Source organism: Mastigoproctus giganteus, chromosome 1, assembly GCF_048544385.1.
Source record: "Mastigoproctus giganteus isolate SK-2022 chromosome 1, ASM4854438v1, whole genome shotgun sequence".
Lineage (NCBI taxonomy): Eukaryota > Metazoa > Arthropoda > Arachnida > Uropygi > Thelyphonidae > Mastigoproctus > Mastigoproctus giganteus.
The window spans coordinates 37,133,177-37,160,561 of NC_143575.1; the positions used below are offsets into that span (position 1 = coordinate 37,133,177).

General features: G+C 36.2%; 1 protein-coding gene across 1 annotated transcript in view; it reads left to right on the forward strand.

Annotated features, from left to right (window-relative positions):
* The window catches only part of LOC150090709 (26S proteasome regulatory subunit 8), a 122,879-nt gene extending 104,444 nt beyond the window's left edge, over positions 1 to 18,435 (forward strand). Inside the window, exons 9-11 of the mRNA XM_090372340.1 lie at positions 12,710 to 12,808; positions 16,767 to 16,964; positions 18,185 to 18,435. Coding sequence (XP_090228466.1) covers positions 12,710 to 12,808; positions 16,767 to 16,964; positions 18,185 to 18,238 — 351 coding nt within the window. The 3' untranslated portion in view covers positions 18,239 to 18,435. The remainder of the gene's footprint in view (positions 1 to 12,709; positions 12,809 to 16,766; positions 16,965 to 18,184) is intronic.
* The last annotated feature ends 8,950 nt before the right edge of the window (positions 18,436 to 27,385 follow it).

The window sequence follows — 27,385 nt, forward strand, 5'->3', positions numbered from 1 at the left end:
TTGGTTCCTGTAGACTGCCAGGGGTTTTCAGTGGAGAGATGTGGCTGACTGATAACTCAGTTTGAACAGGAACTCCATCACACACTGTTGCAGGAAATGGCTGTCACTGTGTTCATCCCTCTCTTCAGATCTTAAAACCACCAGAAAAATTATATTAGGTGTTTTAATGAGTAATTGCTATCACAAGTGTACATAAATTCTCCCCTCTTCCTTACTCACATGTGTGAATAATTGTGCATTATGTATTGACCTGCCTTTGTACATTCAAAAATGTTCTTCAAATTACCCTTTTTTTTTTTTTTTTTTAAATGAAATGAGTGAATGTGCATGCCTTTAAATAACATTACCTTTGAAACAGTGTTGAGAAGCCAAATAATTATGCCATCAGTTGGGACATAGTCATTTGACACATTCGTTTCTGCTGAGGGCTGATGACCCTCCTATGTGTGAGTCTTGTGGCACAATTTTATCATTTAGACACCTTTTAATCGACTGTCCAGATTTTAGCAATATCCGTTCTAGCGTTTTTAATCATCTGACTGAGCCGTATACACTCAGTCAGATGTTATCCGACAATGACCATGTGTCTGCTATTTTTAGCTATTTTAAATTAATAAATGTTTTTAATTGTATCTAAAGTGTATACGTTATTGTTATCTCTTTTTTAGCTGTTTGTTATTATATACCGTGACGTGGTGGCCTAACCGATTAGGTCACCGAGAGCTTAAATTTTTATGGTACCTGTGCTTGGCGCATTATAGCCTCTGTCGCTGATGCGCCAATAAAATACAAACAAACAAAACAAACAAACAAGCCATCAGTTGGAAAGTTGTTAAACAATCTAGAAAGCCATTTATATGCTAGAAGGCAGTTTGCACTTCTGAAGTGCAAACTGCCTTCTAGCCCAGAAATTTTACATCAGTATGTTGTTTAGTTACTGGCATTTTACAGTTACCAAGCATGAAAGCCTAAATGCAATGGACCACTTTTGCACACTTGAACATGGATTGTTAGCCACATATCAACTTCTAAGTGCCTAATACTTCCAAATATGCATCCCAAACTGGACAAGTTTCATACTCTTCCATTTCTGGTTGGCTTATTATGTTGAATTTCAAGGAAATTAAGAGTGTAACTTGTGTAGCAAATAACTTCACGATGCTAAAACTGCATTATAATGCAGTTTTTCTTTTATTTTTTCCCTTTGTCACGTCATTTCTTTGTTTTAATGAAGGCCATCTTCAGCTTTTATTGCTTTCTTTTATAAACGACCCTATAACAGAATTGTCATTGATATTTTATTTATTTTTATTTTTTTTTTTATGTGAAAAAATCTTTAGCAACACCTACTAAATTTTGGACTGAAGTAAAACCAATATGCCACAAAAATGTGATGTGGAAATTACAAAAATTGCGTCACTTCCTAAATGACACTAACTTTGATTCTGTAGTGTAAGTAAAAGACAAGTAATGTGGCGAAAATGCGAGAGAGAAATGATGCAAAGGACATTATTTCCATAAAAGTTACTAATCTTCACATTTCTTTTAGGTATTTTGATTTGTATATACAGTCTGCCCCCGACATACGTAATAGATATGTTCCACGATTTCTAACGTAAGTAGAGTTTTGCGTAACTCTGAAATCCAGAAAGAAAGGAAGGAAAGGATGTAGAGACAAAGGGCTAGAGTGTAATTCTCCGAAGAAATAGCCTATGGGACATAGTCCACAAGGCATGAATGTTGTGAGAGTTTCTCTGAAGTGCTCCAATGTAGTTCATCTGTCTCAAACATGTTGAATATTTCTTCAGAATTTTTAAAGCAGGCAATGAAATGTTTACTCTAGATTCAACTTACGCCACAAGTTATTATCCAATGTAGTTTTTGTATGGGAACGAAAATAAAAACTTGTACTTATTGTTCCTTCATTCGACTGAAACTCTTAAAAATTATACAGAAAGTACCTTTACGATTTTACCAAAAAATTTACGTAAGTCCGAAGTTACATAACTTGGGCTTACGTAAGTAGAGGACTAACTATATTGATTACAAAATAAAAGAGCTTTTGTATTATAAATATTTTATTGATCATTCACAAATTTCCATAGTTTCAGCTGGAAGACACGATACAATGGATTTATGATAACTAAAGTATACTTGCGATTGCAAAGTATCTAAATGTCTCTGAAAAACAGTGTCAATTGAAGTACCCAATCTTGTAGTTGAAATTGAGTGATTAGTGTTGAGAGTTAGATTGAACATTTCTTGCAGGAAAGTAATTGATGGTTTATTTTCTTCCAATCCAAAGTTAATGTTGAAATCGCTGCTCACGATCATGGGTATGCGATATGCTGCTCATGATTGTGGATATGCTGGTACGAGTATGGCAGCAAAACAAAATGAATGAAGTCAATATGTCACTGTTAGGAGAAATAGACAACCATTGTAAGTATCACTTGGCTATTGGGCAACAAGCACTCGCTGTACATATATCGCCAACTGGCCAAACAGTGACTTTTTGGTTTGTCGATAGATGACATCTAAGTATGGTGTAACAATGTGTACCTTGTTCATCTTGTGATATATTGTGACTCCAGCAGTTCATTTGGTTTCATGCTTGAATTTAACCATGCAATCAAAGTTCAGGATGCTGACTCTTGTTATTATAGCAGCAAGATTTGACATTGCTGTGTAACAGTGTCGGTGAGGTCAGCATGGTGTGCCCATAGGCTTTGGCAGTTGAGTGAGATAACTGAGTTCCTATTGTGGATGAATTCGAGCAAGATGTCCCGTCTTGTTGATGTGAAAACATCTTTGGCAACACGTACTAAATTTCAGACTGAAGTAAAACCAATTTATCATGAAAATTTGAAATGGAAATGGCACAAATTGTATAACTTCCTAAACGACGCTAATGCAGGCACTAACGTTGGTTTGGTAGAGTAAGTGGCGGGCATGCACATAAAATGCTGCATCGTTCGTCGGACTGAAGTAAAACCAGTTGGTAATGAAAATGCAATACAATTTAGAAAGTAGCAGGCACAAGCTTATGCTGACGCTCTACTTCCTAAATGATGCTAAAACTCAGTCACTAACATTGGTTTGGTAGAGTACGTAGCGGGGTTGAGCATAAAAGTTACATCATTCTTAACTTTGGTTCTAACTGTTTGATTTTAAAACGGTTCTGATTTTCATTGAAGATGTCTTCACATACATGTGCAGCTTTTTTTTTTTTTTTTTTCTTTCCCCTTAAGCTTTGTCTCAGTGGGGAGACATCAGCAGTTTTCTGCTATGCTACAACTGTAGCCCTTAAGGTCAGAAAACTAAAGAAGAAATAACTTCAACTAATGGCAACTTGATAATTGCATTACATGATTAACTCTTCAAGATAAAATGTTTAACTCTTCTCTTTATCTGGAATGTTCTCTGTTGTAAAACAAAATAGCAGATTGGTAACTTGCAACTGCTTATGTGAAAGGCACATATGGAAATTTAGTTAAATTTAAATTAAAAAATAAACCCTTCTCTCCAATTGAATTTTGAGTAAAACACTTTGATTGTTGATGCTAAGTAATTACAAAAATAGGTATAATTAACTCAGGTCCTGAAAAATTGACACTTCAAGTCACTCTGGGATTCTTGAAGTCTAGAAAGCTCAGGAAATGCTTCCATTCCCCAGCTTGACACACAGTACTAATGCCGCCCGGGCTAGCCAGGTGGATTAAGCACCTGCCTGGCAACCCAAAGGTCGCGGGTTCGAATCCTGCCTCGGGCTTGGATCAGAGTAGAAAATGCAAAAACCTTGGGAGGTGCAATACGGCCACAGAAGTCGTTGCGCCAACAACTAACAAGAAGAAAAAAAAAAAAAAAAAAAACCCAGTACTAATGTAATACTGTTGTAACATTATAATGATGCAATACTAATGTAAAATAAGAACCCGTGTATAAAGAATTTTTTGTAATATTTATGTGGAGAATGGTACTTATTTTTAAATTTTATTCTCTTTATAATAAAGCCTGAATTCAGTTGTAATTCAGATTTTTTTCAGTCTGAATAAAGGTATACTGAAAGTATATTTTATCATTGCATAAAGAATATATTTTTCAAGTTTAATACACCTGGGTTCTGAATGCTAATTAATGCTGAATAGTAATAATCTGCAGTGTTAAATAATTTTTTCTCAAAAAGATCATTTAAAAAGATTCTCTCTCTCTCTCTCTCTCTCTCTCTGTGTGTGTGTGTGTGTGTGTGTGTGTGTGTTGCAAAATCAGAGCTTGGTAGTATTGATCTGACCACCGGTAATCCAGTTCCACCGCTAATTCAGACATAATTTCCACAAATGTAATTTCAAATTTCCCGGGTCGGCGCAACGACCTGCCGCTACTGCTTTGGTGTGGTTGATTGCAGCATCAGCTGTTGGCGCGAACTTATAAACACTGGTAAGCCATTCCCACTTGTTTTTCTGCATTTATTATTATTATAACCTGCTCACATTTAGCCCCAGCCATGATTCCAGTGCATAAAGGAGTGCCTCTCGTGGTGTAAAGTGCAAACACCATACATTGTCCTTGACAGATAAAGTAGAACTTCTGAAAAAGTCTACAGTGGTGTGTCTGTGAGAAGTTTAACTCTGCATAATTGTAAATTCCAGCAATTTCTCTCAGTTTCTCTTATTTCAGTAATTTTCTTTAAGCCATTCCTTTTTAGATTTTTTTTTTTTTTTACAACACACTTGTACAAACCTGCAGAAAAACACAACACAATATGATGGATAATACAGTGCTCTAACGAACTTGTTTTCACAAAATCTCTAACAATACTTACAAACTTATTGCGACGTTCGAGAGTTTATTTTATTGCAGCGCTTGCCACGCATGCAATAAACTAATCACAAACGACCTTCATATGTATGCCGTAGTAGCATCACACGTATGTGGCCGGCATGGCTTCTCAAGAAATAAAGTAACCTACCGGACCATGTTGGCCACATATATGCAACATAAAAAAAATTTTTTTTTTTTTTTATATTTTAAGTGAAAAAACAACACTGACATTGCAATATTTATTTTAGAATTACTAATAAAATTATTTGCCAAATATTTTTTTGGACCCTGGGGAATTTTTTAGCTAGGCAGTCAACGTGTTAAAGGTAGAATGAGGTTGTTAGCCGTTGGGTAAACTATGTGCTAAAATAACCACCAGTGATCCGGCAAACTCATTAATCCAGCACCCCACAGGTCCCAACACTGCCAGATTAGTGATGGTCGACCTGTATTGCTATCAATTAATTGATTTTGCTGCTATCTGAAATTTAGAAGGTGATCTGCAAGATTACTTCCCATGATCCTTGTCACGATCTGCTCTTCCAACTCCATTTTTCTTTGTTATGAAACGGAAACATCATTTCCGCGTCACAAAATTGTGACAATTTGACCATCCAAAATTTGGTAGGTGCCGCCAAAGACACGTACGCATCAAAAACAAATTTAATGAAACAAAAATTAGTATGTACTTGTGACCAATTTATGCATTCATTCCGTAAATTATATCACAATTCTATCAATATATCTCTTTACAATTCCACATTAGCTTATGCATATTACTCTCTCTGTTGAACCATATTTCATCAATATTCATGTATTGTATATAAAAGAAATGTTTCCTGACAATCCTAATACCATAACTCCTATGCAGATTTTCTTACTGGCTCTCTCACTCAGAATCTGTGCTACCTTAAATTCTCGCATACGAGGTGCTAACCAATTGTTACAGAAATTTGAATGTTGTGCAGGAACTACGTCTAGTACAGACTTGATTTATCCCTCCTGGCCAGACTGTCAATGCAAAGTTCTACTGTGACTTCCTCAGGCAGTTAGCAGAAGCAGTCAGGAGGAAATGTCCAGAGAAGTGGGGCACAGAGAACTTGGTCTTTCATTATGACAACACCTCGCTGTGGTGCAGTTTTTGGCATCCAACAACATGACAATCGTCACCACTCCCCTATTAGCCAGACTTAGCCCCCTGCGATTTCTTCCTCTTCCCAAGAATGAAAATCAAACTGAAGATTTGACAGTGTAGAGGATATCCAAACCGAATCGCAGGCAGTGCTGAACACCGTGACGGAGGACTTTCAGAATGCATTCAAATCATGGGAGAAGCACTGTTTACCCTCTCAAGGGGATTACTTCAAAGGTGACGGTGGTGAATAAGACCCAGTGTGAGTCTAATTTATTTTATAAATACATTTCGGGAACTTTTGGCTAGCATCTCGTATGTAATTATATATATATGCATACATAATAATGGGTATACCTATCATAATGTACTGCTATTATCAGAATTTTACCTTATAGTTATTCAGAAATAATTAATGCTGTATCATAAACAATAATTGACCAGGCTTCTAAGCTTTAACATATAAACAACTATAACTTTATCCTTAAACCTATAGTCACCTTTTTCAACCTTTCATTTGTAATTCTTAATGAAACTTATGCATGTAAAACTTTAATGATACAGTTGCATGTATCATTTGTGAATGTAACTTCAACGTCCTCCTGCTCCAGTGTTCTTAATGTCTTGTCAACGCACTTACTTTTAGCTTTTATCCTTGCTTGAGACAGCTACGTTTTCCACTTGAGTTTGCTGGACTCTGTTATAGGCTCTAAACCTCTTTATAGGCTCCCTAAATTTGACCATTTGACATAAGATAGTCTTTCTTTACTCCAAAGGCATTCATATCTTTTGAGCTGGATTATTTTATTAGTATTAACCATGTAGTGCAAGGAAGCCACAGGCTTTTGCTGCACTGACCAAAAGAAAAAGTAAAAATTAGATAAGAAAATACAGTTGTGCACTTTCCTCCTCACATAGGTAACTATCCAGTTGACTTTTGAATTTCTTCAAACTTTCCCCCAACTACCTGTGGAGGCAATTTGTTCCAGTAATCAACACTTGCTGGCTAAAAGAAAACTTCCTACAGTCTAGTCTAGTCTAAACCTCTATTAATCACATTACACCACACCAGTTCTGTGCTGGCAGGTATAACTTCTGGCTCAGGAAAAGTTCTTTTATGCTTGGGCTGTTTTTGATGAGAAGCAGGTCCTCATCACACCGTTTATATCTTTCCTGTCTTCCCTAAATACATTATACATACTACGGTGGAACTCATCTCTACTTTCTGGGTGGCACCACATTTCTGTTTATCCCTACAATATCAGCATTGTAGTCCTAAGCAGGAGTTTAAATTTGACCATCTTATTGTCAACTTTCCGTACATTATTGTAGGCACAGTTAAAACTAATTATTCTTCTATAGTTTACTACCTTGATTCATCCCTCAAAGTTATTTAGGCTTGTTTCCTCAGCTTTATCTTCCACTCTTTTGGAATATTACACCCACAGAACATCTTGCCAACATCAGCTGTTTTGGTAACAAACAAAAATTCTTGATGTGTGCAAGCATTACTTTGACCCATCTCATCAGATAAACGTGTGCTTGTATTACCCTTCTCCTCCCCACCAACTAGCAGTTTCCCTGAACCCTTAAGGTATCCTTAATGATACTGGCAAAAACCCTTGCACCACCTTTGTTCACGTGCAGGCCATGCTGCTAAAAGACCCTCCCCGTCCCCAAAGCCTTGCAGATTCCCACAAGTCTTGAGTTAAACTACAAGGCTCTCAGCTTAAAATCCTTCCTAGTGTGTCTAGACAGAATTGCAAATACCATACACATTCTGACTCGTATCATTATTTCATCATGGTCGTATATCTCCACATGAGTAATAATGCTCTCTTTATAAAATATAACAAACTGTTGGTAACATTGTCAGTTGTTGCCCCTAGCAGACACCCTGATTGTAGTCCAGCTATCTTTATTACTAAACTATTACCTGTTTCTCTGACAATAGTCTCCCAATGAAACTAAATCTCCTTCGGCCCGAATAGTATGCACTTCACTGTTCTGTTCTGGTACCCGAATCACTAGTGCACACTTCGCAGTTCACGAGATACTCAAGTTCCTGATTTTCTCTCTACTGCTAACTTTGTAATTACTTCTGAAACTTATTATACATGCTGTCGGTACTTGGATTAATCAAGGCAGGATTGAATCCTAATATAAAGAGTGCAGTGTCCTACTTGAATTAATCTTCGGAATTGCATTATATAATTTTGTCTTGGATGCTTGATCAAAACCAGCTATTAAATAAATAAATTTTCTGTTTATACTCCGGGACAACCAAACAGTTAAAGGAGTTCACAATTACAAGAAACAGCACCATATTCAGCAGTCACAGGCTTGAACCACGGTCACTTAAGGCACGTGTACTTATGCACCCGTGTGCCTGACCACTAGGCTACGTCGGCCTTTCTTGGACTGCCACACTAAAATTTGGGATCCTAGAGGGTCTACAAATCTGCCAATTTTTTTTTCTTTGGTTTTAGATATTTAGATTTGCAGGATTCCACAGCCAAACAAAAAAAAAAAAAAGGTCAAAAAGGCACTATTCTCAAACCCTTTCCCATCACTTTCATTTAAATAGATTTCTTTTCACTTAAAAGCAATTTCGCTAAAATGAACTACTAAAAATCTGTACATATTATAATAATAATAAGATTCTTTATTAGCATAAATCGTATACAATAGTTAATCCTTAAACAGAAAGCCAGAGGAATCTTACATTACGTTTATAAAAGTGATTTTTTTATTAGAAAAAAAAATTAAATAATAACAAAAAAGGACTACAGGTTGAGCATAACATGAAATGACATCAGCCAACTAAGATTGGCCAAGATGCCAGCGCGATATGTATTGTCAATAGACCACAGGTTGATGTTGAGCAAGTTGAGTGTGTCCAGAGTTGCATTTGGGAAATGTCGCTTGAAATTCTGTAATCTCTGGAGTCTTGAGCACAAAGGGGGGGGTACTGTGGAGATGGCTGCCTGGCAACTGCCAGCCAACCGTATTCCAGATGTTGATGTGATCAAGCTTAGCTGAGCACAGATGAAAGAATGCCTTTATTTTTAGCACATGGGCTCTATGGACTGTGGGCATGTATTGCAGGGTGGAGCAGAGTGCAGACTTAGATGTCGTGTAGATCTGGTGCGACCACAAGTTGGCCCACTTTGGCACCCAGAATTTGAGGACCCATAGTTCACTAAAAAGGCCTCTATGGTCAGGAAATCTATCCATAATTTATGCTGCCAACTCTGACCAATTATAACTTTATAAAAATAAGTGAAATAAAATTACAAATAAAATAAAATAAATAAGAAATCGACTGTAAAGTATAGATTAAAATCGTTAAACCTGTACTACTATGAAACTGAATCTTTCGGCAGAATCTGCTGCCTTCCTCAACATAAGTAGTGCTGCATCAACAATTCATTATAAAGCACTAAGCCTTCCCAGCAGACCCAGGATGTACTATAGTACCTGCGCATACTCCATTCCCCATAGTTTCCTGAGGCTGGTAGGTGGTGCCACAGACCAAACTTCCACTGCATAGGAGAGCACACTACAGAAGTAAGTTGCAAGGTATTTCCTGATTATTTGCTTATTTTGCATTTTGCACAGATGTATTTTCATTCCCCACAAGGCTCTCGGAGCTTTGGAATACTGAGTTTGAATTTGTTGTTTATAGGCGAGGTTGGTATTAAGAATTACTCCTAGGAATATGACACTATCTGTGCCACAGATAGTGTCATATTCCTAGGAAGTCGGAACATTTCCTGCCAATTCCAAACGTAGAGAAGATGCAGTATCAGCAGAAGTGATCTAACTTGGAGTAAAGATGAGGTAGTTTGACTTCTGTATTAACTGACAGGCCAAAAAATTTGGCATACTTACAGAATGTATTTAGGTAGCTGTTTACAGATTCAGAGATTTGTCTTGCTTGTGCATCACCAACACAGCATTTGCATGGCAAGTAACATACAATATCATCAGCATATGATAGGAATGCTGGAATTTGATCCATTAGTGAAACGAATATTGCTGCAAATAGCAAGGCTGAGAGAGAACCACCTTGTGGGATCCTACCCGCATGCTTTTACAGACTGTAATGCCATTGCCTGTGAAGTGAAGCATTCTCCTAGATAGCAGATTATTGAGGATCTTGAGCATATTTCCGGATATCCCGTAGAATCTTTTAAGTAAGGCAAGAAGGGGCGTGATTTGGACTGAGTTAAAAACAAATTTCATGTCCAGAAAAATGGTGTTGAAGATCTTCGTTGTCATTCCAGGCGGGAAGTATTTTCTGTGATAAGGACTGTAGGCAGGTTATAGTAGATTTGTTAGGCATGACATAATGGCTATGTTTGGGCCTATGCACAAAGATTGCGAGTGCTACATCGTTATAGGTGCACTTCTTGGGGCATTTCAGGAAAGGAGAGGCAATTGTGTTAGCCGGTGTTTTCGCATGAGGCTTCTTTGGAACTGCCGCGACTCTGTACAACAACCAGCTTGAAGGCACCCATGCATATTTGAGTACTTTGTTATAGAGTTGAGTGAGCGCTTTGCTGATGAAATAAGAAGCAATTTTTAGACTAAAAAGAGGTATTGCGTCAATTCCCGTGGTGGACTTGTCAGGTAGTGAATTTATTATTTTTATTAGCTGTTCTTCAGAAATTTCTGTATTACAAGTAGGTGGAGAAACGTTAAGCGCTTTGTTCCAAGGATATGCTTCAAACACGCAGTGATCTCGCTTAAAATGCAGCATGTGCTCACACCATTCCTAGATATCTAAAGACAGAGGGGTGCAAGTATGACTTGTGGACCTCACGTTTTTCCCTGGATAGCCGGCCATTCATGAAATTGTCAATAGCTGATTGTTTACTCTTCTGGAAATCCATCCTTGCTTTGGAAAATTTGACATATGAGTCTTGTGAAGATGACTTCTTGTAGGAGGCATGGGCTGCCTGTTTTTCCTTCAAGGCCTTAGTCAGGAGGTCATTCCACCATGGCTTTGAAGGACTGAGGATGCATATTTTGGACATTGCAGACCTTGCAATGAATTCCATCCATCTCGAAAGCCACTAGGCAGCCTCATTGATGTTAAGCTCAGCCAGTATGTTCTATGGATAAAGTTGGAAAAGGGTAGTAACTTTTCTAATATTGATGTATTTTGGATTGTATACTCTCCTGGCAGTGTTTGTAGTTTGTACTTGCGTACGTTCATCCTTAGGTGCCTGCAATGATATCATGGCAGTGATCAGACATGAGGAAGTTCTCAGTTATGGTCGGGGGTTTCCCTTACTGAACAGTTTGAGAAGGTGTGCTGCAGGGTGGCATTGCCATGTGAGGGAGGAACATGTTCAATGACAGTGTATCTAGGAGCTTCCTTGTGGCTGGCATTATTATTATTCATACAGTTAATGCTGAAAAATTACATTCACATTAAAACTCTGAAGGAATATTTCATTTAATATCAACACCATTTTTTAAATGCCACAAGCAATTTTCACTTCAGTTTTGAACTTTATTTTCTTACCTCTTCCTGTGTTTCACTGGCACAAGCAGGTGGAAGCTGCAGGGAACAGATCTGGTTGTAAGGAGTCTGGGGAAAAATATCTTGTCCCAATTTAATCAGTATTAGATCAGTCATATGTGGATACATATTGTAGTGAAGCAAACAAATGTCGACATCTTGCCTTTTGTTACTCTTCTAAAGATGAGTAACATTTGCTTTTAAACAAATGACTTGGTTACTTCTTTCTTAGAGCTGGTTTCAGAGTAAGTAATCAGTGTTAAATATATGGCCTTTTAGGAAATTGACATGATTAACACATTTTGTATTCCAAAACAAGATGGCCAGTACCTTGTTGCTGTGAGGCTGTGCTTTTGAATCTTTCATTTGGAGATGACTATGCATTCCAAGTTTTGTACCGGAGTGTGTTTTTCTAGGCGCCATCTTCCATGGCAGTTTGGTCAGCACACCACATCAGTCTCCAACTCCTGTGGAGAAGTCTGGATTCAATTCCTATCAGGAGCTGAAGGAATTTCTAGTATTCTTCAATTAAGGCTGTAATTAGCCAATCTCAGACTGAGAGAGTTGAGGTTTTCGGTCTACACAGCATGCAGATCAGCCTGCTAACACACTAATACAGATAAAATAAATAATACACGTATGAATGAAAAGCTTTGGTACCATTAAAGATTTTTGCTTAGGTGTAAAGTGATGAGTAACATGTCTCATCAGTGACAGTAGTACAGTGGGGGGGGGAATCCTCTTTTCCTTTGAAATTTCTCATTTAGAAGTAGTATATTGTTCTTGCAGCTATTTATATAATCATTTGCTAAATTTACTGAATCCTTGGTTGTTACAGATCACGGTGTCAGTAAATTGAGTTTCACACTTGTATGAATTCATCAGCTTCTGACTGGTGTTGCTGAAATTGCTTTTTTTTTTTTTTTTCTTCATATATATTTGTAACTCTCCTTGAATAATTTGCGGCATTCAGATGTCAAAAGCTGACAGATAAGATAACCCATACTCTACTTGAAGCCTCTGAATTTTTGAGGCCTTTTATCAAATGAAACTTATGCTCCACTTATTTTATACTGATGTGGGTGTTAAACTACTATGGTTACAAACCAAACAATTGATGTTTTTTAATGAACTCTCACTTATATGATTTCTTTAACAAAAAAAAAAAAAGAAAAAAAACTAGATCAAATTTGAATTCTCCCTCATAATTTGATATATTGCAGGTTATTATGGCTACAAATCGAATTGATATCCTTGATCCAGCTTTGTTAAGACCTGGGCGAATTGACAGGAAAATAGAGTTTCCTCCACCAAACGAAGAGGTAAACTCTCCCTTTGAAGCTTTTATATGTTATGTATTTAAGCATGTATGAATATTATCTGAATGACTGTACATGAAATTATTCTTATTATTTAGATGCTATAACATCACTTGTTATTGCTATCTTATAACAACTACATGAACACTTAACTTACATAAAACATTTTGTAGGTTTGTAGCATTCTGTATAACCTAAATAACATTGTATGATAATGTCATTTCAAATTTATCACAGTATTTTATAAAAAATATTTTTCTTAAACATACGGTATAATCTGAAAGGTCATTACCTACATTGATGTATAGATGGTGACTTTTTTAATGTGAACAAACTGTTCGTTCCCCCCTTTCCCCAAACCTGAGAAACAAGCATGCGTGTACATAAGTCATCAGAAATGACCTGAATAAAATTCAGGATAAATATTGTATGTTATCGTCTTTATTTGTTATTATTATTTTTTTAAATTATCTATGTGAAGCTCCATCTGTCTTCATCTAGATTTTGTGTTCAAGTTAACAGCGAGTACTTTGAGGTACTTTTAATGGGCTACTCTGTTTTCTTGGTCTCTGTTCAGTTCCTTGCCCAATTTAAAGTAATATTGTTTTAAAATTCCACTTTGATAATTTAATATAAAAATTATATAGCCTATTAAATAAATTGTTAGAATGGGTGACTGTTGTGTGTATTTTGTGGCTAGCAGAATTTTAAATATCATAAGTAATGCTCTGCTTGTAATACTTGAAGTACTACTTTTAAATGAATAACATAAACCGAAAGATTATTCAGTTATTTGTTTTTACAGTGTTGAGCCCACCTGTTTCAAGACTTTAATGTGCTCTTATCAGTTAGTTGTCTCAGTTTGTAAATAATGAAACAGGTATATGTGAAACATGGCAGTTTCACACTACAATCCGATCGATCGAAGCAGTAACAACAGACGTGCAAGCATTCGGGCGTTCACTCAAACAGTGCATCAATGAAACAGCAGAAACCCTGCTAGGACATCAGGCGTCGAAAAAGAAACAACGGTGGATGACCCAGCACATACTAGACCTAATGGATGAACGGAGAATATTCAAAAGCAACAACAACCGGGAAAAATACAAAGAAATACAACAAAAGATCAAACAGGAAATCCGGAAGGCAAAGGAAAAATGGATGGAAGATCAGTGTGCAGAAATCGAAGACCTAATCAAGAAAAATGACAACTATAACCTGCACAAGAAGCTTAAAGAAGCTGGAAACATCTACAAACCGGCTCCTATCCCAAGTTTATATACGGACAACAATCAACCTATACTAAGCAAACAAGCCAAACTCGACACCTGGAAGAGCTATATATACAATCTGTTCAGCACCAACAGAAAACCGGCAGAAACGCAACAACGAACACAGGAAGACAATCTCCACATATTAACATCTGAAGTGGAACATGCCATCCGAATAACAAAGCCAGGCAAGGCCTGTGGACCTGATCAGATTCATGTGGAACTGCTGAAACAACTAGACTACAGCAACATCCAACAACTAACGAAATGGTTCAATCAAATCTACAACAACAACGACATTCCATCCGAATGGCTCCAGTCCATCTTTGTGGCCCTACCAAAAAAGGCTACCAGCCGGAAGTGCGAAGACTTCAGGCTGATCAGTCTAATGAGCCAGGTGCTAAAAGTCTTCCTCAAGGTGATTCAGCAAAGGATAAGATGTAAGTGCGAAAGTGCACTAGGAAACACAGTTCGGGTTCTGCAGGGGACTAGGCACCAGAGAAGCAATTTTCTGTTTACAAATATTGCTACAAAGGTGCTATGAACATCAAAAAGACGTGTATATATGTTTTATTGACTACGAGAAAGCCTTCGATTCAGTAGACCACGACCGCCTAATTGACCGACTGAGAAAACTTGGGCCTGAAAACAATGATATCAACTTTATTACAACTCTCTATTGGAATCAAACAGCCCGGCTTCGCTATGACAACGATCTGACAGACCCAATTCCAATAAAAAAAGGCGTCCGGCAAGGCTGTCCATTATCTCCCATTCTTTTTAACATCTATTCGGAAATGATCTTCGACCAAACACTGGCTGACAAGAACATCGGCATAAAAGTTAACGGACACTACATCAATAACTTAAGATATGCCGATGACACAGCACTAATAGCGGATTCAGAACAAGATTTACAGACCATCTTGAACGAAGTGGACATAGAAAGCCAAACATGGGGGCTACGAATCAACAAAAAGAAAACAAAGGTGATGAAGGTCAGCAGGACTTCTAGCAAAATCACGATCAAACTAAACAACGAAAATTTAGAACAAATACACCGCTTCGAGTATCTCGGAGTACTCATTGATGACCAGCTGAACCATGAGGCCGAAATCAAAAGCAGAATTGAACAAGCCAGGCAGGCATTCACCAAATGGAGAACCCTCCTCACCGACAGAAGCTTGAACATCATGCTCAAATTACGCACATTGAAATGCTACATCTGGCCAATACTGCTCTACGGTGTAGAAACCTGGACTCTAACATCAGCCACTACAAAAAAGCTCCAGGCCTTCGAAATGTGGCTCTACCGAAGAATGCTGAAAATTCCGTGGACAGCCAAGATAACCAACGCACAGGTCCTGCAGGACATGCACACGGAACGGGACCTGCTCAAAACCATCATCAGCAGGAAATGCAAATACCTAGGTCACATCGCTAGGAACCAACAAAAATATCACCTACTACCACTCATTCTGGAGGGAAAGATCGAGGGCAAGAAACGCCCAGGCAGACCAAAAATGGCATGGCTAGATAACATCAACACCTGGCTTCCCATGACAACAGCACAAATTCTACACGCAGCGCTAGACAGAGAACAATATCAAAACAAAGTCGCAAACGCCATTCGGCAGCATTAAAGAAGAAGAAGATGGCAGTTTTATATTAAATGCTATGCTATAAAGAAAGCAAACCTTAATAATTTAATATAAGAAAAGTTATGGCCTGTGAAATGAAATAGCAATATTTGAGGGCTTATGTATTTTGAGAAGAATTTAAGCTACCATGATTAACACAATGGTTTTAATACTAGAGATAAAACAACCTTCTTTAACCATGTTACCTTTAAGAGGCACTAATTTTATACACATAACATCACTGAAAGGTTATTCTGTTATTTGTTTAAAATGTGACACTTCTATAACAGGCTGTTATAGCAGTCTTCTTTTCCACATTTAGTACAACAAAAGTTGTGCAGGGGTGGGGGGGAGCTTAAACTTTATTTCTTATTATTAAGTATGAAGTAAAACCTGAATAATCTGTAATTTTGAAAATTCCAGTCCTTTTTGTTGAATATTTCTGAGGCTAGTTGACCATACAAGGCCAGAGGAGGAGTTGGCTGCCAGACTTAAAAAGAAAATGGGGGGGGGGGGAGATCACTGCTGGTGCTAAAAATTATGCATTATGTCCTGTTAGTAATTTCCAAAGACCAGTTTTTCTGTTTTGCAACTGTCATTGTTGTATTTACAGCATGTAAAATCATTCATTTTGAGAGGCTTTCAATACTAGTTTATAGTATATTAGTTTTGGTTTGATTGCTGAAATCATATCACACCATTTATATTTCCAATTAAAATAAAAAAAGTAATGGGCAATACCCATACTGGAAGCAGCAGTTTGAGCTAATGACCTTTATTTCTTAGGCAAGTATGTTATATGCTAGCCCGATCTAACATTTTTGGCTTAATGCTGCCAACTGTCATTCTGTAAAGATTATAGGAATCAGAGTGACCGTGTTATCTGATTAAAAATAATGAATTATCCCTGAATACTTAAGTTTTGTGTGTAACCTTCAAAAAAAAAAATTCAAAATTATGGCTTGTGCTGGGTTACGATGCTGCAAGATTTATGAGGTTTTACTATGTTATGTTACTAACATATGCTTTTCTCTTGATTTATTCTCTTAGGCACGTTTGGATATCTTGAAAATACATTCACGCAAAATGAATTTAACACGAGGAATTAATCTCAGAAAAATAGCAGAAATGATGCCAGGTGCATCTGGTGCAGAAGTTAAAGGAGTGTGTACAGAAGCAGGAATGTATGCGCTACGGGAAAGAAGGGTGCATGTAACCCAAGAAGACTTTGAAATGGCAGTTGCTAAAGTAAGTTCTAGTTTGTCTTCCCCCCCTCTCCATCCCCACTGCACTTTTTTTATTTGGTACCTTATTATAGGCTTTTACATTCTAATTATTATATAGCCAGTAAGAGGCTCCTACATTCCTCATATAGTTTGGTGTGTGGCAAAAGCTGTACTATTCTATTCCTTTTAGGCAGGGGGGGGGGGTTTATTCAGGAAGATTTTGAAAGTTACTTAGGACGGGATAAAGCTTGGTGCAAAAATTTTTTTTTTTTCACAAAGCTTTATCCAATCAGTGTCCAGTTGTAGCAATATCAATAATTCCTTAAATTATTGATATTGATGTATCTTATCTTATTCTGAAATAAATTAAACTCAATCTATTTTAAGGAAATATAACATTAAGCCAAAATAAATTAAAAATTACTGTTCAGATTCTTTATCATTTGCTTTTTATTTAAAAAAAAAAAAAAAAAAACCATTTTCTATCTAAACTTTGCTGAGAAAAGTATTTATAAATGCACCAAAACCTAATTTTAACCTAGAGGGTTAATATGCAATAAATATCTAGGTTTACAATTTAGAACACCAATCTGTATGATTTAAAATGGGACAAGTTCAACCCTAAAGTTTTGCCTGCCTTATTTACTTGTCCATAAGAAAATAAAACTTGAAGAGCAGGAAGCTGTTCCTTCATTAAAATCATTCCAATGTGAAAAGAGAATTAACAATACAAACCATCAAGCTATTTTAAGGAAATATATGTATATTATATGTTATTATATTATGTTGATAATAATTAATATAAGAAATTTATAGGCTAGTGCCATTGCAGTGCCAATATATACATTACATGCATAATGTAATATATATATATATATATATATATATATATATATACAGTATTGTTTGTTAAATATATGTATTAGTTTATGGGGAAGAATATTGAAGGGACACTGGGAACTCGAGGCCAGTTGTAGTTTTCATGCAATTGATCAGATTTCCCTAAACATGTTAATAAACTGCTGTGTTAATGTATGGGACTTTTCCAATTTCAGCATGGTGCAAGTACAGGTGCACAGGGACTTTTCACTGACCCTGTATAATTAAGAATTTACTTCTTAAAATGAACTATAAACAAATATGTAACTTTATAAAAAGTAACATTAAATATATAATATTTTAATAAGTTTTTAATTAAATGTCAATATTGTATTTTTAACAAATATACTCCACTATTTGTAGGTAATGCAGAAGGATGCAGAGAAGAATATGTCTATAAAGAAGCTATGGAAATAAGATGTATTTTGTTATTGCCAACAAATACAATAAAAACTACATATTTTCACATTAGAATATTTAAGTACTGCATTCTTTGTTTTGTCTGTACAAAAGTACAGAGTACTTCTGTATGAAGTAAAATGTTATATCAGAGTTTGAATTGCAGTTTATGGGGGTTTAAGTAGCAGTATCTGTAAATAAATATTTGATTTATCCTCAGACCCAATAATTTCGTACATGGAATGCATGAGCAGTAAATATATTGACCCAGTTCCTAAGTGAGGATGCTGTTATGCATAGTCCCATGTTTGTTTGTTTTTTTTCTCAATATTTTCTAAAATATTAATAATAAATAAAAACCCTTTGTTGCCAATGAGATATTATAGGAGTGAAGTTGAAAAAAATGTAATTAATGATGTGTAAATTTCACGTGTTTATTTAATGAAAAAAACTTTCAAGCCTACAGGCCAGTATGCCATCAACCCCAGGAATTGGGGTTGATGGCATATACCCTATAATCTTAAGGGAGGCGGCAAGTGAATGCACTGAACCATTGAGGCTAATTATGAGAGCATCACTGGACTCGGGAGTGATTCCGTTGAATTGGAAAAGTGCCAATACATAAGGGCGGTTCTAAGAGTGAAGTTGGAAATTACCATCCGGTTAGTCTAACTTCAGTAATTGGAAAAATCGTGGAGACATTGACCAAGGATGGAATTCAGGATCATTTATATAGAAATGGAATTCTGAAGGATACTCAGCATGGTTTTCTAAAGGGAAAAATGTTTTCTAATGTTTAACTAATCTGGCTAGCTATTTTTACAGGATCGCTCAAGAGCTGTACTTGGGGAATAATTTCAACATTGTTTATTTGGATTTCAACAAAGCATTTGACTCACTCCCACATGAGTGGTCACTTTGTAAGTTGGAACAGGTTGGAATTAAAGTCCTTAGATGGATTGCTGGATGGCTTTGGGGCAGGAGGCAGAGGGCTGTGATAAATAGTTATTCCTCAGATTGGGTTGATGTAAGAAGTGGAGTTCCACAAGGATCAGTATTAGGAAGGATGTAGAGCTGTTGGAACGAGTACAGAGAAGGGCAACAAGATTAGTGAATGGAACGAAAGGTTGCTCTTACAAAGAACGGCTTAAGTTTTGCAGATTACAGTGTTTGGAGACTAGGCACCTGTGAGGTAATCTGATTGAGGTGTATAAAGCCCTGAATGGTTTGAGGCATGCTCAATGCTGATGTAATTCTTCTTGCTCAAAATAATCACCTGAGAGAGCATAAATTCAAATTGAGGAAAGACGATTGTAGGATAGATGTACGGAAGTTTGCCTTTAGCCAACGGGTAGTTGTTTGGTGCTTCCATCATTTGTTGTGGAAGTTGATAGCCTAAATAAATGTAAGGCTGAGCTAGACAGGTATTTGGAATGGGGGGATGAGATGGGAGCGTTTTTTTTTTTGTTTTGTTTTTTTTTTGACTGAAGGTGCATAAGATTGCTTTCTTGCATCGTATGCCTCTACTAATGCTAATTAGGATTACTGTTGTTTTTGATTTTCATAAATGACATCGATGAAGGGATAGAGGTCATGATGTCTAAATTTGCAGATGTAAAGATTGGTAGAGTAGATAATGATCACTGCCAAGCAGAGCTTCTTCAAAGGGACTTGGGTATTACAATACAGTCAGACAAGAAATTCTCTGAGCATTGTAGACTGGTTGCAAGGAAGGCCCATAGTGTCCTATCAATGATTTATCAAACAATTGCTAGTAGAGATAAGGACTCGTAATCCCATTATATAAGGTTATTGTTAGACCACACTTGGAATACTTTGTTCAAGTGTGGAGAACACACCTAAAGAAAGACATTGTGCTACTTGAAAGGGTCCAAAGACTGGAAACTGGGCACCTTAGAGGAGACTTGATTGAGATGTTTAAGGCTTTGAGAGGCATAAGGAAATGGATTACGATGAAATTTTCGCAGTTATAAATGATTCTAGAACAATGGACCGTAATTTCAAGTTATGAGGGGGAGGGAGATGATTGCAGGAAGTTTTATTTTAGCCAGCGAGTTATAAATTACTGGAACAAGTTACCTACATGGGTGGTAGAGGCTGACAGTTTCGGGAAATTCAAAGGTCAGCCGGATAATTACCTTCGGGAGGAGGGAGGAAATGCATAGGTTGTCTATTTCCTTTTCTCTTATTAATTATTATTATTTTTTTTATTTTCTTATTAATTTTTTGGCTCATGCAGCATAAGCCATAGGCTTCCTTGCACCATGTGGCCATTACTAATACTAATCACTTTTTTGCTATAAAAACAGTGTAATCTTAAATTTATTAAAACACGGTATATACAAAATCAGTTTTAAATTATTGAATTGTTATGCATTGGTGCTCTAATAGCAACATTTTCTATCACTGAATCCAGAGTTAGATCATGGTTGCCATTCTCTATTATACAAAATTAATCTTGAGAACACTTTGCACAGTATACGTATTGTAGCTCAATCTTTTTGAAAGCACAACGTTACTGGATTGTGTAAGAGTTTCTTTTACTTTCACTACTGTTGAAATAAGTTAATGAAACCTTGATTATCCTTGGGAAAAAGTACAGACCTATTACACTTCTTGCCTTTAACTGTACCCCATACATTAGCTTGTGGGTGAAATCTGTAGTGTACAGTTCATGGATTCTGTTGCTCAATAATGGCACTTTATTTGAAATTTTATTGTTAAAAACCATTTAAACCAGCATGAGTTCAGTCACTCTCCATTTCTACATTATGAAATTTGATACATTATCCTTTAATTTGAAAGAAGTGACAAAAAAAAAAAAAAAAAAAAAAAAAGCTAAACATTCATTTTTATATGTAATGATATAATAAATTTTAAGATTTCAATGCATGTTTTAATAGCAAAACAAAATTTCTGTATTTTTTTTTTTTTTTTTTTTTTTTTGCTGGATCCTGTGTATGTGTAATTATAAAAAAATCATCTGTTTAATATATCAGTATCATCCCCTTTAAGTCAATCTGCACAGAAAACTATTATATTATACAGTCCAGCCTTCCAAATCTGACACCACTCGCAAATTAGAACTTAAGAATTTAGTTCTTGTATTGGCCATTTACCAAAGCAATATGGCAGTGCTTATTATACAGGGTGGAGATTTTACCTCAGAGCCATAAGATTTTACTGAAAGTTTTAATAATATCGAGAAATTAAGTCACAGAATTCTTTAATTGCTATTTGTGAACAAGATTAGTTTGCCATTTGTATTTGCTTCTATATTGCCTAAAAGAAAATTAAGTTATCTATTGTGGAAAAGGTATTGCAAACAATGCTAGATATTGGAACTTCAATGAATGATTATGCAAAATTTTTCACTTTTTGCCCTTTCAACATATACTTTAAACTGTATGGTATGTTTTGAAAGGAAAAGGCATTCATAGTCCACTCACACAAAATAGAAAAGGCCAGAGTCAAAATTACATCAATGATATGATGAACTTTTATTAGTGTTTTTTTTTTTTTTTTTTTTTTTCTGCATTACATTTTTAAACACTGATTCCATTATTTTCCCTGGAACAGAACTTGAGCTTATAGGTCTCATTACAATCACTTCACCATTTGATCCACCATTGTGAATTGGGATCTCCCTGGAATCCAAAGAATCTCATTTGTGAGATTGTCAATTTTCAGCATAGTACTAAACAGACAAAGAATGGCTGTTACATTAAGGTAGTAAGAGTGGTATCACATCAACTATACAGTAGTAAATATAGTGGCCACTCCCATTGGCAGTAACGTTAATTCCAGTTAATTGTTAAAGATCGTAGAAAATGGAGTCACCATGTGAGAGCAGAGAAACTAACCCCAATGTTGAGAAATTTTCCTTGTTTTTTTCTATATATATATATATATTTTTTTTTTTTTTTTTTTTTTTTTTTAAATGGGATGTAGATTGTCAGTTTCCTGATTAAAACTGCAAAATTCACTAAAAAAAAATTGCCATGTGTGCACTAAAATATAAACTTAAAAGATCAGAAATAATTGAATTGAAAAGCAGATTGTCAATTTCTGTAATAATACACTGCATTGAGATGCAAAGTATGATTCTGAAAAATGAGAGTAGATGGAAATATTTAGCATAGCTCCTACTGCTCTGGTCCCACCAGAAAATTTCTTGGAGATCCAATCACCAGTAGCGCTACAGAGATTTAAAGCATTGTTTCTGGAATTGGCCTGATTTTTCAAGAAATTGTTCTGAATGAAATATAAGTAGCTAAATTATAATATATAATTTTGTTAATTTAGCATGTCAATTAAGATTACTTTAATAAATAGCCACATTGATATTTCACACATTTGAAGTAAAAGAATGTAATATAGTATTGTTGAAAACTATGTTCTGTTTGCTTGTACTGTTTATTAGTGTCTTATGCTGTTTTCACACCAAAAATCATGGCAAAGTATTTTATATTTATAGATTAAAAATAGAGTATCAAATATTTTATTTTTCTCTGTTAGCATATGCATAATTCGATTTTATAATGAAGAATGATGGAATGAACATTAAACAACATTGCCAGAATGACTAATTTGAATGCATGGCATGGTGGCCATGCTGATAAAAGCTTGAATGAAATGAAAATCTTTTTTTTTTTTTTTTTTTTTGGTAAGCTTTGAGCTTTTTATTCATGAAAATTTGTATACAGGAATACCTCGCATAGCGCAGTTTTAAACAGCCCAAGTTTCACTATAGTGCGGTTTACAAATTGAAAAAAAAATTTAACTACATTATGCACCAATACATTTGATATGCCAGCACGTAGACCAGTGCGTTATGGATTCAAGGCCATGCTGACTGTTGTAGCAACTCCCATTGTATACAGACTGCTAGCATTCATACATTAGTAAACAGTCTAAATTCCAAGCGGCGAGGTCGTTTGCTGTGCGTAACCTGTACAAATATTTTTTGCTGTGTATTTTTTATTAAAGATTATTTTTTAAAGACGTTACATCTTTATACACAAATGAATGGAAAGAAGGAATGTAATGGCGCTGAGAGTTCTAGATTTGAACGAGGTATGAAAGTAAGGCAGGCGTTGCAAAATGACATTCGATGTTATAAATAGATGTATTTAAAAAAAAAAATTGCAAACTAAGCTGATCAGTTATTTTTCAAGATAAAAATACAGTACATGCTTCACTTATATTCTTTTGGTATGTACATACTCCAATAAAAATCATTTGTACTGTACTTACTAGTATTTTTCATTTTTATCATTTTAATTTCTTTTTTTGCAACAACTTCATGTGCATCAATTTATGGTAAACAAACACATTTTTGATACTCAACCCATATAATCAAATTCTTGGAATGCATTACATTAAAATACATACTAATAATACCTCGATCAGCGTGGTTTTTTTTTTTTTTTGGAAAAAATTAATTGCACTATGCAAAGTATTCCTGTATATGTAAACTGAGCAATTATATAATCAATATTACCACTACTGACAGAAACAAGGTGTAATCTCCTTCAGCTGAAATGCAAACCTCTCACTACATGAAAAGGTCCCAGTAAAATAGTTTGTTGCCCCTGTGAGCTGCTTCCTGTAAGCAATGACTTCCATGTTAACATGGCTGTGATGCAAATTCTTCAAAATCTGACTATTTTTCCCTGAACAGTGGTGCTGGCTGCCTATAAAAGCATTGAGCCTTGGCCCTGTCACAGCACTAAAAAAAATAAAAGTGAATACTCTTTTGTAATCAAATGTATTCATAAGTCAAGAATGCAGCATGCCAATTTGAAATGGCCCTCATTTCCATACACCAAATAACCTGCATGTTCCACTGAATGATAAAAAAGTGCAAGTTTTGCACATTTTTTTCCTAAACTGTATCACTTTTCATTAATGTTGCTAAGAGAACAAAAATGTAATCAAGTAGACTGCTTAGGTCATGCTGGGCGAACTCAAGTGCACTTTTCTAGGTGGCGATTTGCACTAGTCAGAGATTTTAGTATGTTAATACTGCAGATAAAAAAAAAGGTTGAAGCAAAATTATTGTGCAACTAGGGCTAACCACTACCACATCTGTCTCTGTGTGCCAATACCCACATATATATATTTTTTTTTAACTTTCATTTCATACCAAGGTGGAATGAATATTACGATAAAATCAAATTTAAATCTACAGTGGAAACAACTCTGCAAGCAACATTATAAATTGACTTGCCTGGAGTTTTATAATTTGTTGGGGGAAAAAGGCTGGCATATTTGATTATTAAAGTGGGACACCTGTTTATAAAAACGAGTTCCAGTTTGTAAAATTTTCCAATTTCAACTGGCAAGAATGAGCTGAGGGCAGGGCCGTGCAAAGGAACTTGGTGGCCCAGATGCAAAAGGTCTTAATGGGCCTCGTTTATGTTGAGACTGACTCCCACTATTGGGGGGTCCCCTAGGTCATAGGCCCTGGTGCAGTGCATCCAATTCACCCCATTTGTACGGTCCTGGCTGAGGGTGCACCATTTTTAACCTAAATACAAATTGCATCAGTGCAATGGAAGTATCCTGGTTCATAAACAAAATTTAGTGCTATCTGTAGGCAGGAAAAATAATGATACCTGTTTTTCTGGGGTCCTCATTTCAAGGTGTTCATTTTCAAAAGGCTAAAGATATGCCATACCATACATCCACCATATTGCACACTACAATTGAAAACTGCCTGCTCTATTGAGATGTGTAATAAATTAGGATAGAAACCTTAATCAACATAAACTCTGCTTTGTATTTTTCATTTGTTTAGCCTGCTTAAAATCATGGCAATAGCTTTCTGACTAAAAGCTGAAAAGCATATACATCACTGTTCAAGACAGCAACCAATGCCTTTCACAGCAGGTTTCCAGAATTTTGTAAAACAATTTGGAGAAGTATATAAATTTTTTTTATTAAAAAATAGTACCTTAAAATTATCAAAGCAACTTCAGTGAGTCTTTTTTTCTCTCATCCCATCAAGCATTGCAACATAACTGCTAAAATAGCAACAGTCAGGAGGAAGCAATGCATGCTGTTGTGGGATAAATCTCCAGTGACTAAAGAGCGTTTTCTATGAGAATTTCAGGATCCACCTATGGAACAATCAGTGAAGCAATGGTTGAAACTGTTTAAAGAAATGGGTTCGAGCCCGTGATCACCAAATACGGAGGATGCGGAAAGGTCAGGGAATGACCACCGCATATCCCTCTGGAGCAACATGGCCTTAGTTGCTAATGCCCCTAAAAACCAGACAGACAGTTTAAAGAAATTGTTGGTGTGCTGGAGTCGGTAGGCCTAGTGTATTTTTAGATAATTTTGGAAATTCAGGAAGTGTTTACCTGAAGTCTTACAAAGTCAATATGCTGGGCAAGCCTGCAGCTGCAAGTACTGTGAGTAACATTGTATAGGGTGGTTCACAAGAGATTGAAAATTGATGCTTTCAAAGTGCAAATCGTCCAGGAAATTAAGCCTCACCGAAATTCACCGTTCACATTCCCAATCATATAGACGAAGATTAGCACTTTCTGGAAAATAATTTTCATTGATGAAGCGACATTCCAAATGTCTAGTATAGTTAACACAGTTGTAGCACATAGGGATTTGAAAATCACGCATTTCATAAACAAGAGTGACAGTCCCAAGGAAACGTGCATACTGTCCTTCAGCCAGTGACTGCCATTTTTCTAACAAAAAAATCTGCTCAAATTACTTAGATATGCTCGTATTGTATGCTGCACCTCAGCTAGAAGATATGGAGACTTGGTTTCTACCAGCAGTGCCACCGCAAGTGGGTAGGCGAGTGAAGCTTTGCTTATGGGTGGCAGTTCAGGAGGGTGCCAAAACTTTTTGACATGTACAAGTTGGACCTGTTTAACAAACGTCTTTATAGCGAAATTTTCTATTTAGCAAATTTTCCCATTTAAAATAGTTCCTGTAGACAGAACAAAATTTCCGTATAATGAATAGATTAAAAGAGAACTGGGAACGCATTGTTTGCACCTCTGGCCTTCAGGCAATTAATGCTACAAGCACTAATTAAAAGCCAAATCCACTAAGTTGCAGGTTTACCCTCCTGCAACTTAGTAGTACTTGTAAAACCTATCCAACTGCCTGTCCCATATACCTAGAAGTTAACCAATCATATGGCTAGCACTGGCCATCTGATTGGTTAACGTCAACCTGTATTCAAGGCAAGCAAATAATTCATTTGAAATAAATACAGTACTTGAAATTGAAGACACGTTAATTTGCTTATCTGGATTTGAGTTTCATATTTATATTTCACAGGGTTATCCTCCAGAACATTGGTACAACGCCATACTTCAGCTGGAAAGAGGAAGAAGGCAGTGATAGGATGTGAAAGCACCCCCCCCCCTCACTCATTGCATTATCCCATCTGCATGTTACTGGGCAATGTCATGTGAAATCACAATATGTTGGAGCTGCAATGAAGAAAAAAAGCAATTTTTTTGAAATAGCTAACAAAAATTAACACAACCAATAATCCTTCTTGCCTGTACATTACTAGGTGATTTCACGTGCATTAACAATGAGAATTGCTCGTCCACCTCAACAGAAATGCTTTTTTTTTTTCTTTTTTTTTTTCTCTCTCTCTCTCTCTTGGGGCTGCTACCCCCGCTAATAAGAAGAGCACCTGATACTAAAAAGTCATAAAATTAATGCAAAAAACATCAAATTGTCGGGAAACAACTTGGGGGGAGGGGAATCACCTCATCAGTCCTCGCTTGCCTGAGAGCAGAGTCGTCTTGAAACATTCAGGTTGAAATGGTCTCTAATGGTTGGCAGCAATTTGCCTTCCAATATAGCCAGGTATCCATTGGCATTTATGGAGCCTTTTATAAACTGCAAGTGATACGAAATGCACACCCATATCATTTGGCTGTTAGGGAATTTCACTGTAGACACATACAGTCTGGATGGTATTCTTCACCACTTCTATGGCGAATCGTTTGTCAGCCATGCAGGTTGAATTTCTTCTCATCCGAGAAAATAACCGACTTCCACTGCTCGGGGGTCCATTTGATATGCTGGAAATTGTGAGCCATGGGGGAAGTTCAGAAACAAGTTGAATGTTAATCATTTAATTAATAC